The sequence below is a fragment of the Coffea eugenioides genome, chromosome 5 (genome assembly GCF_003713205.1).
Source record: "Coffea eugenioides isolate CCC68of chromosome 5, Ceug_1.0, whole genome shotgun sequence".
NCBI lineage: Eukaryota > Viridiplantae > Streptophyta > Magnoliopsida > Gentianales > Rubiaceae > Coffea > Coffea eugenioides.
This window is the reverse complement of record NC_040039.1, coordinates 46461116-46479698: the sequence shown is the minus strand read 5'-3', so window position 1 is coordinate 46479698 and position 18583 is coordinate 46461116. Positions and strand designations below refer to the sequence as shown.

The 18583-nt window shown below is 37.2% G+C and overlaps 2 protein-coding genes across 4 annotated transcripts; one reads left to right on the top strand and one right to left on the bottom strand.

The window, feature by feature from the left end:
* The first annotated feature begins 2007 nt into the window (after positions 1-2007).
* On the top strand, positions 2008-3008 carry LOC113770697. Of its 2 annotated transcripts, none has more exons than XM_027315248.1 (4): positions 2008-2360; positions 2464-2500; positions 2570-2703; positions 2833-3008. In XM_027315248.1, the coding sequence occupies exons 1-4, from the start codon at positions 2106-2108 to the stop codon at positions 2893-2895; spliced, it is 489 nt and encodes a 162-aa protein (XP_027171049.1). In that variant the 5' UTR covers positions 2008-2105; the 3' UTR covers positions 2896-3008. The 2 variants fall into 2 exon arrangements, with proteins under 2 accessions (XP_027171049.1, XP_027171050.1); XM_027315249.1 differs by having other exon boundaries at positions 2014-2360; positions 2582-2703.
* An 86-nt stretch (positions 3009-3094) lies between these two features.
* Positions 3095-6130, bottom strand: LOC113770696 (secretion-regulating guanine nucleotide exchange factor). Of its 2 annotated transcripts, none has more exons than XM_027315246.1 (5): positions 5790-6130; positions 4985-5201; positions 4478-4796; positions 3876-4361; positions 3095-3732 (listed from the first exon to the last, which is right to left on the bottom strand). In XM_027315246.1, the coding sequence occupies exons 1-4, from the start codon at positions 6119-6121 to the stop codon at positions 3877-3879; spliced, it is 1353 nt and encodes a 450-aa protein (XP_027171047.1). In that variant the 5' UTR covers positions 6122-6130; the 3' UTR covers positions 3095-3732; position 3876. The 2 variants fall into 2 exon arrangements, with proteins under 2 accessions (XP_027171047.1, XP_027171048.1); XM_027315247.1 differs by having other exon boundaries at positions 3095-3608.
* Between the last annotated feature and the right edge of the window lie 12453 nt (positions 6131-18583).

Genomic DNA, 18583 nt, shown 5'->3' with positions numbered 1-18583 from the left:
CCCCAACCCAAGGCTCATCCCATCTAATCTCTTTGGCATTCGGGAAACAGTCATGGATACATATATAGTTGTTTGTATACCGTAACAATTCAGCAGAAGTTGTAATGGGGCCATTCTGATTCCTCAGGACGTGGACATTTAGGTGACCAAAAAAGCAATTGGATTTGTACTTAATAGTTGAGATCGTGTAAATTGTGTGATAAACCCTCTAGACTAGTGACCGTACTACTTCCATTGGGCAGTGATCAATTTATTTGAGTCCTCTTGTTCGGGAATTACTCATGATTGTAGTCTTGAAATTAATGCAGAGTATAATCTAATTTGATAGAGTCCCAACTTAATAATTACAACAATCTGATGATGCATGCTATCTTGCATGTTACATGTTCCTTCGTAACGAGTCTTCAATTTGTTCAAGTCTTCCTCTTTGGAGGTTGATTAATTGTCTTATGATTTCATTTAGGTGCTGACCAAGCCGTTAACAGGTGAGACTTGCAAAGTTTTCACAATCAACCATTTTGTCTCCTTGCATGTGCAATTATACAGGACTCTTGCATAATCTATAAGAGTGTATTTTGCTCTAATAGTCCTATGAAAAGTTACTACTAGATTACCATTCAAGAAATGTCCACCAGCATTGACTTCAAGAGTAACATGTGAGAATAGTTGACTCTTAGTTTGTTTCTGCAATTGGATTCATTTACTCTCTTTTTTCAAAGCTGGCTGCTTGTGGAAAATTGATGCACTTATGAATGTGGGTCATAAAAATTATTATTTTTCCTATTTAGAGGTTAATTAGGAGATATTCTGGAGCATATTGTTGATGGGTCTACATGTCCACTGCAAAGGCTAGTTGCTTTAACCTGATTGTGAATAAATTTTGAGGTGTGGACTAAATTTATCTAGCAGATTGATCAGGAAATGTGGCACACATTTTTTTTTTTTTGAGAAGAAAAGCATTATAATTGTCTTGGTGTAGTTGTGACATGGTACCTACCCTTTTAGTTGAGCATTCAAATCTTCAAGTACTTGGGGAGATAATCATACAATAGTTGGCCTGAAGAGACAAACAAGGAAAAACAGCTTTTTCTACTTAAAGAATTCCAATGGTTAGATTCTTGATGGGGGAAATGGTTGGATTAGGAGTTGGTCCATCTCTAGGGTCTTCTCTTTGGTTCTGCAACACCCCATCATCAGCATCATGTTATTACCCAAGAAATAATACATAGGGACCGAAAGGAAAAATGGCCAATTTCGTCCTTCAATTTTTTGTTAGTACTGATTTAGTCTCTAACTTTTATTTCTAACTAATTTGATACTTGAGCTTATTTCCCAGTTCCAATTAAGAACCTTCGCAGTGGCACCACTACCTAAAATTGAACTAGTTCCTAATTGACTAATTAAACAGGGGTATTATCATGAGACTGTAATAAAACAAGTAAATCGTATAAAAAATCACCAAATAAAACTTTTAAATCGTATAAAAAATCATCAGGTAAAACTTTTTTAAAGTTTAATATTGTAATTTTTTAAACAATTTATTTGATTTATTATAGCCCCATAAGTGATGTTCTTAAAATACCATTGTTTAGTAGGTTAATTAAGAGCCAGGTTAGTTTTAGGTGGTGAAGCCGCCACGGAAGTCCTTAATTGGAACTGTAAAATAAGTTCACATATCAAATTGGTTAGGAATAAAAGTTAGGGACTAAATCAACACTAGTGAAAAGTTGGGGGATGAAATTGACTATTTTCCCGGACTGAAATGCAGAATCCCTATAACAAAATAATAGTTCCAGGTGAAAGAGATTAGTAAAATGGAGGAAAACACTCATAAAAACACTGTTGGGCCAAATTTACATCAGGGTATTACTACAGGGATCATTGAAATTACAGGGAGCTTTTATCTTCTTTTTTTTTTGACATTTTGTCTTTTGTGAAAAAAAAAAAGAGCTGCCAACTTTCAAGAAAATCAGTTGGACCGACCGGTTCAATCCGAATGGAACACCATTGCCACCAACCACATACATATTCCACTCATCAACTGTAGGAAGCGGGATATCAGCCACAGCAGTTCCGACTCTTCCCCACAAAAGAAAACAGGAACGATGAACTTTCATGTTCATACTCATCATCACCAACATTCAGTCCCTCAAATTCTACATCACCCCTTCAAAAATTTCCGAGCAGTCTCTGCATTAAAGCTCAAAGAAAGTCCAAATGTGGCGTTAAAAAGTCGGAGGAGGAGGACGCTGCCATTATTTCTCAACAGTTCAAAGTACAATTCAGTTTCAGCATCACTTTCGCCATTGGATTTGACTGAGGATAATATCAAGCAAGTCTTGGCTGATGCAAGAGTCGAGGCATTGTTCCTACTTATTCTGCTATTTGTTTTCCTACTATCGTGCTTGCTTAGTTTCTTGTGCTCAGTTAATTGAGATTGTGCGTGTGTGTGTGCTTCTGCAGCTGGGACAACTATTTGACGATTCTGTTGGAATGACAGGTTATTTTTGTTAATGCATCTCTTCCCGATGAAATATTGAGTCTGTAGTAATACTCTGATACCAAGTAGATGTATATGCAGGACAAGCAGAATTAACAGACCTGGATGGACCATACGTGAAGATTAGTCTTAGGGGCAAATTTTGGCACAAACGTTCCACCGTTTTAGCTAGACTGGGGAATTACTTGAAACAGAGGATTCCTGTAAGTCAATATTTCCTCGTTCTTTCTGGGATTATCTCACTTCCATTGGGTATACTGAATCAGTAATATATGCTACTCATTGCCCATAAGCTTAACTGAGTCTGAATTTATAAAAATGTTTGCTCTCAGGAAATTTTGGAGGTAGACATAGAAGATGAGAAGCAGTTGGATGATAGCCCTGAAAATTTCTGACACGCCCGTTGCCGCTATTTGAATGTCTTTAGCTTTTGGTCTTTTACATCTGCAAAATCTTGGACATGTATTCTCTCACTGATACAAAGTGAATGATTGTTTGATTTGCAATAGCTTCATAGGGTTCAAATGCTCTTTTCAAGGTTATAACTGAGCACCGACTATTTTCTAACTTTCTTGTCCAAGTTTCACATAGGACTGCCAAGCCAACAAGGTTCCTGAGCTCCATTTCAACGACAGAGGCAAACAAATTAATTTTCAGTTTCAGATTTGTACAGGATCTTGGCAAAAATACACATTTCCCAAGAAAATATAGCGTATTCCCATAAAACAAAAATTAGAAGTTATCATTACACTCGAATATACCATAAACCATGAGAAATCTATAACTTATGAGGTTTGAAAGCATGGCCCGGATACAAGAAACTTTTTTGGAACTCTAACATTGACTGAACTCCAGCAAACATGGTATGTCATGAGACAGAATATTGCATTTGTCTTTCTACACCAGATCTTTCTCTTCAAAAGAAACAAAGCTTAACTCAGAATCACCTCCTTGTAATCCCCAGCACAGAGTAACATGTTGTTAATGATCATATGTTCATGTTGCAAAACAGCAGGCTCAAGAAGATCGCTTCAACCGGCAAACCCTCCTGTCTCCTGCACGCTGACAGGTCTAAGCCACCTTAATGTGAAACTTTCCAAATGCACCCCTGCATACATTTGTGTGTGTAATTGTGTATGTTAACGGATGGATCTTCTTTAAGTGATGGGTTTGCAGACTTAACGCTACACGAAAGTTGATTTGTTAACTCTTGCCAAGGGAAACAAAACTCACTGGACAATCAAAAAAGATCTTGTTAGTAGCAAATAACTTCTGACTTTTGAAATGGGAATGAGGAAATTCCACAATTTATCAGTGGAAGATCTAGTACAATAAGAGCACTAGCAAGAATCAGTTGAAATCATTCTCAACACACCTCATTCCCCAATGAGAACAAGACTATGATCAAAACCTGCAACAGCTTCCATAACTTCACAACCTTCCAGATCTTCAACAACCATAGGTTCTGGTTCATCAGCTGAGCTGCCCAAGCCAAGTCTACCATTTCTACCACAGCCCCAAGTCCAAAGTTCTTTCCTAGCTGTGATAGCCACTGAATGAGCCCGCCCCCCCGATACTGTAATAGGTGTCTCGCTAGAAAGTGCTTCAACCACCAGCGGGATATTTGCTGGACCATTTCTCCCAAGTTGAGAATTGTGGTTCCATCCCCATGAAACAATGATTGGTGAATCTTCAGTAACGTCTGATGCGTGATTCTGACAGACTGCAAAAGAATGCCCCATGCCCGATGCTATAGAAAGAGGACGGAACTTTATGTCAACTGGATGCATCCCTGAATCTTGGTTTACTCTACCCAACTGGCCATACACATTGCTCCCACTACTTAAAAGAGTTCCATCCCCTGCAAAAGCATGTTACATGATCAATATATATCAGCATCAGATATTCTTATTATTATTATTATTTTGTAGGTAGCATCAAATATTCACCAATGTACAAATAATTTGTATGACTTACCACAAAGAACCAGGGAATGGTCAAGCCCACATGACACATCTACAACTTCAACATCACGTAGTTCTTCAATTAAACTGGGTTCCCAAATGATTGGCATGCCCTTTTCTTTCTCAATACCTTCCAAGACCAGCTTCTCAGCAGCTTCAAGCATTGGATTTGAAATTTCTTTCGAAGGTTGAAATTTACCAGTAACTGAATCCAATGGAGAGGACTCAAATGACTTCCCAATTCTCCCTAATCTTCCATCAGCATAGTAACCCCATCCAAACAACTTTCCATGTTGAGTAAGTGCAAGTGCATGTCCCCAACCTAGTGAGACCTGCAAATAGAATATGACAGTCAATAAGTAACTTTTCCCATAGGGCAAATAATTAAAATGAAATCTGCAGAAGACAAATCAAGCTACTTCGTTCAACCTGGAGAGTCATGACATTACAACCGGTCTAGAATATTATTTTAGTGTTAAGAATCACTATCCTTCTACCTTAAGCACAATGATGAGACCACCTTAACAACATCTTCTCCAGCAAGTGCTTCAACTCTAGTAGGTAAAACAGGATCAATAACTCCTCCTCCTAACCCAAGCTGCCCGCGCTTGGACTTCCCCCAGACCCATAGTGAACCATCTTCTCCAATAGCTGCAGAAATGACTCCAGACGCAAATGCGGCTTGAATCCTAACTTGATCCAACCCTTCTACTTTCTTAGGTTCGTTCCACGTCTCTCTACAAAATTTTCAACATATTATACGAGGAAGGGGCAAGAAAAAGTTCACTATTGAGCAGACAGAAGAGCACCAAGAAAATTTCTCCCGTTTTGCTACAAGGATCTCAAGTTAAACTCAAGCTTTTATATATTCGATGCATAAAATCTATGCATGGTTATGATAAGAGTATGAGCTCTATATAAATGTATCGTTGAGTACGAGTATTGAAGGAACATATAAGCCCAGTTAAAAGGGAAAAAAAAAAACTAGAATTCTTTGAATAGCTCATCATACCCAAAAAAAAAGAAGAAAATCTAGATACTCAATAAATAAGCACCATTCTAGAGAAAATGTTAGTAAATTTTTATCAGCTAAGTTTAATAGAATGCCCATATTTTGATTCCTATTTCCCAAATGGATTAATACATAGTACGAATGCCAAAGAAAAGAAAGAAATATTTGGAAAAAAAAGAGACATGTATTCTGTATTTCTGATGATACAAGAAATGATGATGCAGAAAAATATTGAGTAGCATAAAAAAGATCGAATCTTGTTACAGCAGCAGTAAAGAGGATGGAGTTGGGGGAGAGGGGGTATTTGGAGAACCTTGGAGAAGGAGGGCTGCGGCCGAGTTGGGATTCGTGGTTACGGCCCCAAGACCAGACATGGCCGTCGGAGGTGACGGCGAGGGAATGGTAATGGCCGGCGGCAATGCTTGAGATATTATCCGGAAGGCCTTGAATTGGAGTGGGTTCGTAGGCGTCGGAGCCCAGGCCCATAACGGACGAGGGTAGGCCCAACGCCCCGTGGCTTCCGTCTCCGAAGCTCATTACAGTTGTTTTGGTTCCACTGCTGGTGGTGGTGGTGGTGGTGGTGGTCAGCCATCGGCGGGTCAGCCCGGTTGAAAGACCCGCTTTAGACTTTATCAGCCTTTGCATTTTCTAGTAGTTTTTTTTTTCAGGCAAACTGTATAAAATACAAATATAGGGCCAGTTTTGGACGAAGAATTGGGATCTCTGTTGAATTTTGGAAAAAACTCCGACGGGTATGAGCAGACCCGGATGGTTAATTCGGGTTGCATATGTGTTTAGTGGACACTTATTTTATTACAAAAAAAAAAAGTCAAAAGAAAAGGAGACGAAAGACTAAGTGTAACAACTATTTGTACTAAAATAAAACAATTAGTGGCTGATTTTGATCAGTGATTATACAATTTTTTGTGTGTAAAACTTCATTTTGTGGGATATTTCATCTTTGATACCTTTTCATTTGGATGTTTTGATGCTGACTTGTATTAAAACTTTCTCTCTGATCAGAAGTTATGAGAAAAATCCTTGTTTAGATAGAGTATTATTATAAATAATTATTTAAAATAATTATCGTAACACTTTTTGTGATGTGATGTATATTAGAAGAAAAGATCATTAAAAATATAAAAAAGAGAATTGAAAAATGTATTTATGATGTCGGCGAAAAATTTTTTTTGGAAAAATTTGTCCAAATTTGACATAGCAGAATCAGGTGACGAAAGATGGTAGAATCCTTCATGCTTGGGGGAAAAAAAGAATATTTTCTTCATGCAAAGATCCCAAGCTTTTGCTCAAATGTACAAAATGATAATCTATTTCAGGCAATACTTTAGCATTGCAATACAGAATTGTTAGATTATAGTAAGAAAAAATATGGTCAGATTTGCACATTTCTCTGGTTGTGTGGCATGGTGGAAGGCGTTGAACAACATGCTCTTCATCTCAACAGGAAAATTACCAGATTTTAAAATTGCCATCATTAACACTATAAATCAGTTTATGATTAATCCGTCAGAGTAAATTTTTTTTTTTTTTAAAAAAAAACAAATTTATACATATATACTTTTTTGGCAGCAGATCAAGTTCCACCGTTCTGCTGTTATTAGCCTCGTGGCATCAAATGTTGGAGGCAGTTTCCAGGTGGCAATGGTGTATCTTAGAGTTTACTTCCACCAAGCCAATAGGGATACGGGGCGGGAACGGTCATCAGATTGACCGTTCCCAAGCGGTCTCCTCACAAGCAGAAAGGAATGGCAAGAAATGAACCACGTCAGCAGCCTTTAGCAGACTTCCAAAACGACGTCGTTTCAATATAAATGAAGGGAAAAAAAATAGATGACGGTGTTGACCGTAACGGACCGTCAGCACCAATGGCAAGCAAAGTCCCGCCTAAAATGAAACGTTCCCCAAGAAGAGCCCCACTTACACTCCCTCCCAAATGAAGCGGTTGCTGAAATTAACAAATGTAAAAAAATAGGGCAAGATTGGAGTGGAGGAACTAAAAGAGGAAACTAGAAGACGGGCAACAAAGTGCGACATTGGCAAAAGTTGTGGAACAGCGGCATCGTTGAAGGAAAATAAGAGCAAAGAGAAGGAAGAAGTGGTGGCGGAAGTAAAAGTTTTTGGTGATTGGGGTTTAATAAAAGAAGAAGAAAGTTGAACCCAAGTTTGAAAGTGGAAGATCGTGGGATTCGAAAGTAGTGAACGACCACAAATCAGTCAGGTAAAACATGAGGAAGCCTAGAATGATATAGTAATGCATGTAATTTGACCAAAAAGTGGAAAAACCTTACTTTCTGGATGTTGTTGGTGTACACTATGATGATTGTACAGAGGGATGGCACACATGCAAAATTTTGTGTATAGTAATTGATAAGTGCAGCGTGATAGGAGCATTACGTGTTAGCCTTTGATCGTCGAAACAGGATAGTGGGAAAGGAGGGGAAAATGTTGCGGCACAACCGCTTGAGAAAATGTGTGCATGGATTTGGGAGGGAGTTCGTAGGTGTAAAAAATTGGTGTACGTTCAAATTACTATATGCTGAGTAGATGTACAATATGTTGAGTGTGTGATACACTGCGTTATCAAATAGTCACAAGATAATTCAGTGAAGGATGGATCATACAGCATGCTGGCTAAAAATAATGTTATGGTATGTGAGAAAAAAGTGACATGGAGAAACATTGATATGGTGTGTTAAGTGTAAAGTATTAACATAAGAAACGTTAGTTTGGGATGGGTATGTTGTATTTGATATTTCAGATCTGTATGTCTAGTGTAGCAGTTGGTGTGTATGAACACAATGTTGGCTAAGTCTTACTTTTTGCGGACTAACAGGCACAGAGAAGAAATAGAGCACAAATATTAGTGTAAAATTGGTATGTCGTATTTTGATCGTCATTACTGTATGTCTATTATATTAGTTCAAGTGCATGAATACAATGTTAGATAAGTCATACATGTTGTCCTTTAACTGTTACATGGTTTGGATTAACAGGTACAGGACAGAAAGAGAACATAAATGTTAGATTGAAAATGGAATATGGTATTTGGGACTGCATTGATGTATGTTTATTGTAATAGGTGTTGTGCATGAACAAAATGTTGGATAAGTGTTACATGGTGTGGATTAACAAGTACAGAGAAGAAACAGAGTAGAAATGTTAATGTATAATTGGTATGTCATATTTGAGACTTCGTTGGTGTATGTTTATTGTATTCGTTGCTATGCATAAACACAATGTTAGATAACTGTTACATGTTGTGGATTAACAGGAATAGGACACAAATAGAATAGAATTGATCGTTTGAATTTTATATGTCATATTTGGGTCATCTTTGGTATATGTTTATTGTATTAGTTTATGTGCATGAACACAGTGTTCCATAAGTGTTACTTGTTGTAGATTAATAGGCACAGAGAAGAAACAGAGTAGAAATTTTAGTGTCAAATTGGTATGTCTTTTCTGGATATTCATTAGTGTATGTCTATTCTATTAGTTCACGTGTATGAACACAATGTTGGATAAGTCTTACATGTTGTTGGATAACTGTTACATGGTGTGGATTAACAGGAATAGAACAGAAAGAAAAGAGAAAAGGTTAGATTGAAATTGGAATGTCGTATGTGGGACTACATTGATGTATGTTTATTATATTAGTTCTTGTGTATGAACAAAGTGTTGGAAAAGTGTTACATGGTGTTGGATAACTGTTACATGGTATGGATTAACAGGCGCAGGCCAGAAAGAGGAGAAATATTAGATTGAAATTGAAATTTGCTTCCATTTGAAACTGCATTGATCTATGTTAATTGTATTGGTTCTTTTGCATCAACAAAGTGTTGGAAAAGTGTTACATGGTGTGGATTAACAGGCACAGGCCAGAAAGTGAAGAGAAATGTTAGATTGAAATTCAAATTTGCTTCCATTTGAAACTGCATTAATGTATGTTAATTGTATTAGTTCTTGTGCATGTTCACGGTTGTGTTGGATAAGTGTTACATGGTGTGGATGAATAAGTACAGAGAAAAAATAGAGTAGAAAAGTTAGTGCGTAATTGGTATGTCGTATTTGAGACTTCGTTGGTGTATGTTTATTATATTCATTGCTATGTATAAACAGGATGGCACGGATAAGAAGCAAAAGACGGAACAAGAGTTTAGACGAAAATGAAGGAATAGAGGCAGCGGGGACAAGTGAAGTTAGACAACCAGTTCCACCGCTGAATCCGTGGATGAAGTTTAGGTAATGTTGGTGTTTATTAAAAATAATAATGATGAGTAGAATGCACAGTTAATTGGTTAATATTGAATGTGTGTAGGAAGGAGTATCAAAGCACCGTTCCAGCGAAAGGCATTAAGATAACAGAGGTACGCATAAGAACTAAATAAAACATTAATTTGGAAAGTTGGGGCGCGGTAAAAGTAATCAACACAATCAGAAAAGGGTTAATATCAGAAACCTCCCTCTTGGTTTCTTAGAATCGCACCTAGCACCCTCCATGTTATCAAAATCACACTTAACACCACTAGAATGACAACTTTGATGTCATTGTCAGCCCCTCTATTTGAAAATAGTAGTAAAAAATGAAGTATAGGAGAAAGACTCTATTTTTGTTCCTCTTTTATCCATAACCCAAAATGAGTATACTTCGTAGGAGCAAAACAGGTATAAATCTTGATTTTTAGTATACGTAAATGATCATATAATAAATAATAGGATAGCATCAGGGTTGTAATAGGATTTGTATGAAACTGTAACCGAATTTGTTATTTTGTAGACCATGGAGTACGACGATATGTATCGTTTGGAGAGATGCGAGGTAAATAAGGTTGTTAGATCAATCATCCTTGAATAGGGTAACACGTTTTGAAAATTTTGTAATTTTGTGTAACACATTAGTGTACATATGGGTACAATACGTAATAATCGTATCTCTTATAATAGGTTTTACGGATAGTTCAATTAGAGTTACAATTTGTAAAAAAATATAACATAATTCAGAATAGTTATCAAAAAATTCTTAAAAGAATTTTCTGATTTTTTTTATCTGTTTTGGTATACAGTTTTGTTCTTAGTTTTGTAGTGGAGTATTGGTCTCCGTATACTGCATAGATTATTTTTAAATTATGGGCATTCAACTTTAGTTGTGGTATAACATTATTTATCCAGATTTTTTTTTGCCTCTGAATGAGTTAAGGTTATTTGTGGCATGGGGTAGATGTTGGTGATTTTTGAATAATTTGTTATCTTTTGATTAGGATAATTTGTCACATCCCACTGCCAGGGGTGCTAGGTGTGATAATATTAATTTGAGAGGTGTCAGATGTGATTAGAACAAAAGTCAGGGGAGGAATTATACTATTAACCCATTAGAAAATGATGATGACATTAGGAATGATTAACGATTATATGCATCGAATGCAGTATAATAAAATGGTCAAAGCAGCATATGATAAATTAAGCGAGGAAGAAGTACAGAAGCGAAAAGAGAACTATTGGAAAGAAAAAGAGGAGTATAAGAGAGAAATGACGCGACTTGGAAAGACTATACCGCCAATAAAGCAGTATAAGGTAAGCACAAAGTATGGATGAAGTTTAGGTTTGTATGTAATAATCTGTGTATGACTAACTAAGTTTTTCGCTTGAATTTGATTATAGAATCCGAAGTACACCATTCGTTGTTCACCAAATCAGATGGTTTGGTTAGCATCGAACATTGATGAAACAAAAAAACAGCAAATCAGAGATATGGGGTTTGGAGGGCTGCTGGAAATACAGTGTCGCTCCATTCCGAACGGCATAGGAACCTGGCTGGTCGACAATTTTAATCCTACACTAAGCAGCTTTCAATTACATGGAGATGGTGTGCTACCCCTAACAGCAAAAGACATCGGTTTCATCCTTGGAATCCCAAATGATGGCCCCTTACCAGTTGAAGATGCTGATAGCAGTGAGGGTGGAGATTCTGGACCAAGTCGCCGAACATACAAATGGAAAGAGCTGCCGGAGGAGTTAGTATCCATGAGCAGTGGGGACGAGTTCAAGCGACTATTTGTTGCATTTGCTTGTGGATGTCTATTGGCTCCAACTACACGGGCTGAGCATAAAATCCGGCTATGGGGTTGCACGAAGGTGGTTACTGAGGTGGCCTCATTAAACTGGGCCCAGTACATTAGAAATGTACTATGCAATAGGATATTAGAAGTACAGAAGAAAAGCGGAAAGCAGCACCAATATGTTGGGGGCTGCATCTTTGTTCTACTGGTAAGTTTAATTACACGTTATTGAAAGTTAGTAAGTCATTTAACTAGTAGGGGATGCAACGATTTTGAAATTTTAATTAGGCACATGAAGGTTGTTTATGCAACGTACATATTATGATATGATAAGTGAGTATGAAGGACGGGAAAGAGGATTGTTGAACATTAGATATAAATAAAATTTTGAAATTCGTGATATATATATTGTTTGCAAATGATATAAATGATGAGTCAGTCGCCAATTGGCTTGCAGGTGCATTACCTCGATCGAGTGACAATACTAAAGCATAGAGTGGCTCGAGTTACACCAAGAGCAAAGGCATGGACAGATGCTTTAATTTCACAGCGGGATGCATTGGAGATCGATAATCTCGGAGGTTATGGAAAAGGAAAACTAGTAAGAGAGATAATTATTTTTTTGCTTGGATAAGGATTGTAACTTACTAGTTCATATGTATAAGACACACATACCATGTACTTATGAAATGATGGTTTGACTTTATTTTCGTAGATTGGGGCGCATGAAGAGGAAGAGGCTGAATCAGGTGCACAGATAAATGAACTACCCCCTGAGCTAGTTGGAATAATGATGGACAGCGGTCATCATGACATTGCTGTAAGCTGCCTAACTTTTCTTAGAAGAAAGTTCATTGTGTAATGTTGTTGCTTAAGAGCAAATGTTATGCATTTATACTGATGTTTTTGTAAGCAGCCAAATCTTCATAACTGGGGAAAGTTATCTTGTCCGATACAATCATGATAAATCTTCCATGACCGCATACAATCATTTTGCGTTTGCTATGCATAACATACAAAAATAGGAAAGTTTGTTGTAAGTGGAGTTTGGGACAAATAAGTACACCCAATCGTTTGTTAAGCTTTGTAAAAGGTGGCAACATTTTTCAAATACCGGTCACAAATAACACTATTGTTGTGATCTAAGCTAGGTACATTTCTTGCATAGAACAGATCGTGTCGTATTTTCCATATTCTATGACAGAAAAGAGCAGTGAAAAAAATTCTCGCATATTATTCATGCAAAATATAAAAGTAACTATCATAACCTCATTCGATTCGAGTGGCAAATACAGCTGAAGGCATTTTCACATATAACTGGATATTCATAACTTAGTCATGAAAAATATTTCACCAATTGAAAGTGAAAAGGCAGATTTAGTGAGATCCACAAGGAAGTAATACACATCAATGCATAATTTCCTATTCATCTGTTCTGGATTAAGTCGAAACGAGCTATTCATTATAGTTTGTTAATGTATAAGCAGGCTGAGCTTTCAGAAGTGTACAGTATGACAGTGAATTGTCAAAGAAGGATATTAAAGATTGCAGAAATATTGTGTTCTCATCCTAGGGCCAAAGCAGCAGCAACAGAGGTCGTTTCAAAGGAAAAGCAGAAACAGAGGCTGCCTGATTCAGAGCACATACATCTTGATATGGAAAGCGAAGATTATTCAGAATATCAATCGGCTGAGGATGGAAAGGACTCCAAAGATCTCGATGACGGTGATAGTGAAAAAGAACAAGATGCCGGTGGTACTGCCGATGACATTGTGACGTCAATCAGATCAATAGATGAGACTGAACCAACAAATCGGCAAGCAATAGGGCAGAAGACGGTTGAAAAAGAGCAAAGTGGGAGAACTAGTGATGGAAAGGAGGCAAAAAATGATGGCATCACAGGTGATGGAAAGGATATTTCATTCAGTGGAAACAAGGCAAATGATACCCCACCAATTGGCCAACCTGATTCGCGAGACGTTGAAGTACATACTGACCATATAACAAGCATTTCTGACCGCATTACGGATGAAGCCACACAACATATGCAGCATGATTGCTCAACAGGTCCCATACAAATTGAGCATCCTTTGGATGGGCCAAACACACCGAGAAGGTTGCGGTCTTATAGTCGCAAAAGGAAAGGTTAGTAAACTTGGTGGCTGTCAAGAATTTGATATACGAATTTCCATGAATTTATTGTATTATGTTCTGTCGACTGTAAACCCTGATACCGTTGAAGCTGAATTATTGCGTAATGCATTTTAGTTTTGCATATCAATTGAAGAGTACTTGGCTGATCGGTTAATCGGTTAAACTTTACTGCCCTGCTGCTGACTTATTAATTTTTTGTATAACACGCATACCTAAGCATTATTCTGTCAGTGTGAACTAATTATTGAATTATGTTTTCTGATGTATTGATATCTTCAGCAGCTGTTGAAGATGAGAATGAGGGGAGACCAACTCGGGCAACGAAGAAAAGCAGCATGCTACGGTCAGCCGAGTACCTTCTGCCTTCACACGTAACAGTCAGCACGTACGATAAAAGGATCGCTGCATTCGCGTGGGAGGTAGATCAGAATCCCAAGTAAGGTTCCAATGTGTTTATAATACGATTATAAGGTTATGCTACAGCCACTTAAGAATTTATAGTTGCCACTATTTGTTAAGTGCATCTCTCCAGTCCATTCCTAATGAATTCATGCATGTTTTGAGGTTAACTCATTGTCCCTCTTCTTCGATTTAATTATTTGTTAGTCACCAAGTTAAGACTAGCAAAATGTACTTCCTGTTAGGTGTTAGTTACTTGATTATTTGTACATGTGGAATGGAGATTAGATATAGAATACTCAAATGTTACTTTTGAGAATGTTAGACGGATTCTTGAACCCATAATCACGAAAAAATAGCAAAGTCGTGAGTGGGTTTGAGTCGTTTTAGCCACGAGGATGTAAGAAATAGGACCTGAAGTTATGATAAGGAGTGTGTGTAAGACTTTTTCTGAAATTTTTTGAATTCGTAAAGGAGGAGAGTGAGACTGTCAAAAGCTGAATAGGGGTATCTGAAATTATCCCTTTTATAAATAGTCAGTCATTTCTTGCATGTTGCCTTTGAATTTTTATGCTCTCCCAGTTAGAATTAAAGTTGGTTTGCAGTGGCATCACTTCTTCTTAGAAGACGGTTGTAAAATTTCTCCCAAATTACGTATCTTTTACTACTTGATTATAATGAAGAAGTAGCAGAAGGTAGTAAAATTTCTCCATCCTAGGGGATGCATGGTTTATTAGTGCTACTATTTGTTGGCTGAAACTGAGTGTAACAACTTGATAAAGCATTTACATTTTTGTAACTCATGGTTGATAAGAACTGGCAAATTTAAATAGCGCCTCCTTTTGTCTCGCGTAATGGCAGGGAGACTCTCATTCAAATGTTTCAACTTTCTCTCACACGAGATGACCTCAGGACTCTTTGTGATGGCATGCATGTCTCGACTCGGGTTAGGCATATTTGACACATACGACAAATAATACATTGTGTTGGTTTGGTAAGGTAAAGTGATAGGTTTTTGAAATGGCAGTAACTAAATCAATTCTGTCACTGTGTTGTGAATAAACAGGTCATCGACATGTTTGCCCGGCATATCAACTGGGGCGGGGCGACTAGCACAACCAGTAGAGTCAAACGCTATATTGTCGAGCCTATAGCAGTTGTAAGCATTAAATTTGTTGTTGGCTAATGGCAAGTTATTCATTAAACTATTATGAAAATTTCGCACAAATGCATGTTATAATCTTATACTAATTCTGAAAATCACCGTTAACACTTATATTCCCTTGTACTGATTATTAACAGGATGGCATCCTGAATCTTCGAAAATTCGATGCACAGTCGGATGACATCCTAACTGCTAAGCTTATAAAGTTGTTCAAGATCCGCGGCCCGGATAATTCGGCTAATCCTTCCAAGTGTCAGTTGGTATGGACAATTATGTCTTATCGTAACTATTGCTGAATTTGTATTTATTGGCAAATTATTAGTAAACATGAAAATTATGGTAGTTTACCATTGAAATGGTTTTTGCTCTGCATCAGATTCTTGTCCCTGTCTGCGTAGATAGTTACTGGTTCGTGTACTCCTTCCATGTCACGCATCACGTAGTCCATCTGCTAGACCCTGACCCACAACAAGCAAAAAGCAAAGATATTACAGTTCTAAAGCGCTTGGTATGATTGTTTATGGGAATTGTTCATTGATTTTTATCATATGTTGAGTTACTTGACCGTGTTTCGTGCAGCAACGTGGCCTCGGACTGATAATGGCAGCTAAATTTGGGATGAAAATAGACTTTGCAAGTTTCAAACTCGAAGTTGCTGATGTCCCTCATCAGTCACCCGATAGCTGGTATAATATCGGATCTTCCATGTCCTTTTTCCCGATAGCTTATCACTGCAATGGTGTACTACCATCACTTTACTATATTATCCTTATTCCTGAGAAGATTCATGTTGATCTGACCAGGTTCGATAGTGGAGTTTTCACGATGACCTTTCTTGAACACTGGAGTGGAAGATTGGCTATGCGAATTACAAAGGTGTGGTCACATTTTGTAACTATCTTTGTACGTACTTGTGGCAATAAAATGGTTAATAAATTGGACTTAATCGTGGTGCTGATTATCAGAGGTGAAATTGTGGCAGGAAAATATTACGAAGTATCGAATGCTGTACACCGCGCGGCTTTGTAGTTCGGAGCATAATACAAAGTTTGTAGACACTATTTCCGCCATGCTTGGGAGTAAATAGTAAATGGTTGCAAGAGCATCTTCAACAGGGATGTAATTTGTTGTTTCTGCTATGCATAATAGCAAAGGATATTTTTTGAAACAGTTACTGATTTTGTTTTTCTGGACACATTAGCGCCAATATTTGCACCTACTTGTAATTTAAGTTAGGTTTTGAGTTGTCACTAGAATATTGTCAGTAATAACATTAGCCGAACATTAATTGTTTTAAATCTGTCTGTGACTTTTTGCTAACTACTTGTAATACCGGCACTACGAAGATTATGGACAATGAAGAGTAGTGGCAAAATTCATGACTTATTAGAAACACGTTATGACACTGATAGTGCCATTGCTCATTCTTATCGCCTTCACGCTTTGTACGCAAGGATTATTAATTGACATGGATTGGTATATATATGCTTTCGTAGTTGAAAGTGTGTTACATAGAGCACGTAAAAAGTTACACATACTGTTGTTGTATAAGACATCTTGAATCTTGCGCAAGTTTATAACTTTCACCTGATCGCACTTTATATTAGTCAGACTGGTAATAAATTGCATCAAATATTAGAGATACTAGTTTTGGCCATTTTCAACAGCGCGTAACTTTGGTTGCACACGGCGTAACTTTGTTTGCACCACGTGTAACTTTAGTACAAAATTTTGGTTCATACACTGACCAAGGCCATAGAGTGTTACACATCTGACTCTTGGCCAAGAACTTGTAATACCGACCACAGGCATTAATGTTTGGAGGTTTTATTATCTGTATCCATTTATTGTCAGTAACTACCACACTTGCTCAAAAGGATGACTTCTTTGAACAAGGTGTAAAGCCACGTCAAGTACTTGTGCATCAAATATTAAATATGGGGTCAAGATGATAAAGTGTGTGATGAAATAATATACAGGTAAGGCATAAAGCATGAAAAAATTCTTGTTTTTAACAAATACTGCATGAAAAAACTTTATACACATATAAACGGTATACGGAAGGTCGGAACTCTCAACCAGCGCACATGACCTGCTGAGTTTTTGTTAAGTTCCTTTCATGATAAAAGCTGCAATTTTCTGTAACTGTTTAGTAACTCGCCGTAACACTCATCAAACGTCTCGATAATATCTCCTGTACGCCTTGTACTCAAAGTGGGTGTGAAATCAAATGAACATGATTCCCAAGAAAGGATGTTACTCTATAGATTTCAATCCCTACTTCCTGGCATGCCTATTTCATGGATTTAAGGGCCAAGATTTGCCCTCAAAATTTTGTGCGGCTGAGATTACACCATGTAACTCGATTTCCGCGCCAAGTGTGGGGCCCATCACTATCTGTTCGGAAAATACATCCTGTGAAAACAAAGTTACACGATGTACAAATAAAGTTACGCACAGTTGATAATGACCACAATTGCCAGGGACGGTTGCACCTGCACCTATTTCATAGGTGCAGTAATGCAAAATTTGCCTACATACACAGGAAAGGTTCCAAGTGCAATCGTTGCTGAAGGTGTGTGCATTTTGTATACTCCATAACTCTGTTTGCATATGGTGTAACTCCCGTTCGACAACGTGTAATAGTCTCGTACAAAATTAGAAGGGTTCCAGACATATTGTTAAAAAATGTGGTATAAGATGATATCTAAACTGGACTAATTTTGTTTGGCCGAATATTAACCATGAACAGCTCGCAAACGTGTCGTTTGATGTCTGAGATGTTTTTGTGTTAGATCCAAGTCAACATGTTACTTATTTCATACTTGCTAATTTGTGAGAAGCATCTTTGCTAGTTTATATCGTCGACAAAAATATATTTTTCACCCCTAATGTTTAAGGTGTTAATCAATTTCATCCCTAAAGTTTCATGCACAACACATTTTATCCTTGTAATTTTATAATTTTGATTAATTTCATCCTTCAAGTTCATAAAAACACATTCCATCCTCATAATGTCCTAAATTTGGCTTCATATGGACAATTGGTAGATTGTCAATCAATTTGAATGTGATAGCGTCACTTAATCACAACATGGCCATTAGGAAAAAAAATGGATTAACTAAAACCTCAAAAATCTTTTCTTTATTCACTTTCTCATTTTAGTACAAAAAAGACTAAGAAATTTTTAGCCACCATTACTTTCTTCTTAATCACAATGAGGTACACGAAAATGTGAGAAAAATATTAATACAAAAGAATGAATGGTTTAGATTGTCATTTATTTGCAAGATTTTGTTTTGTTGTATCATA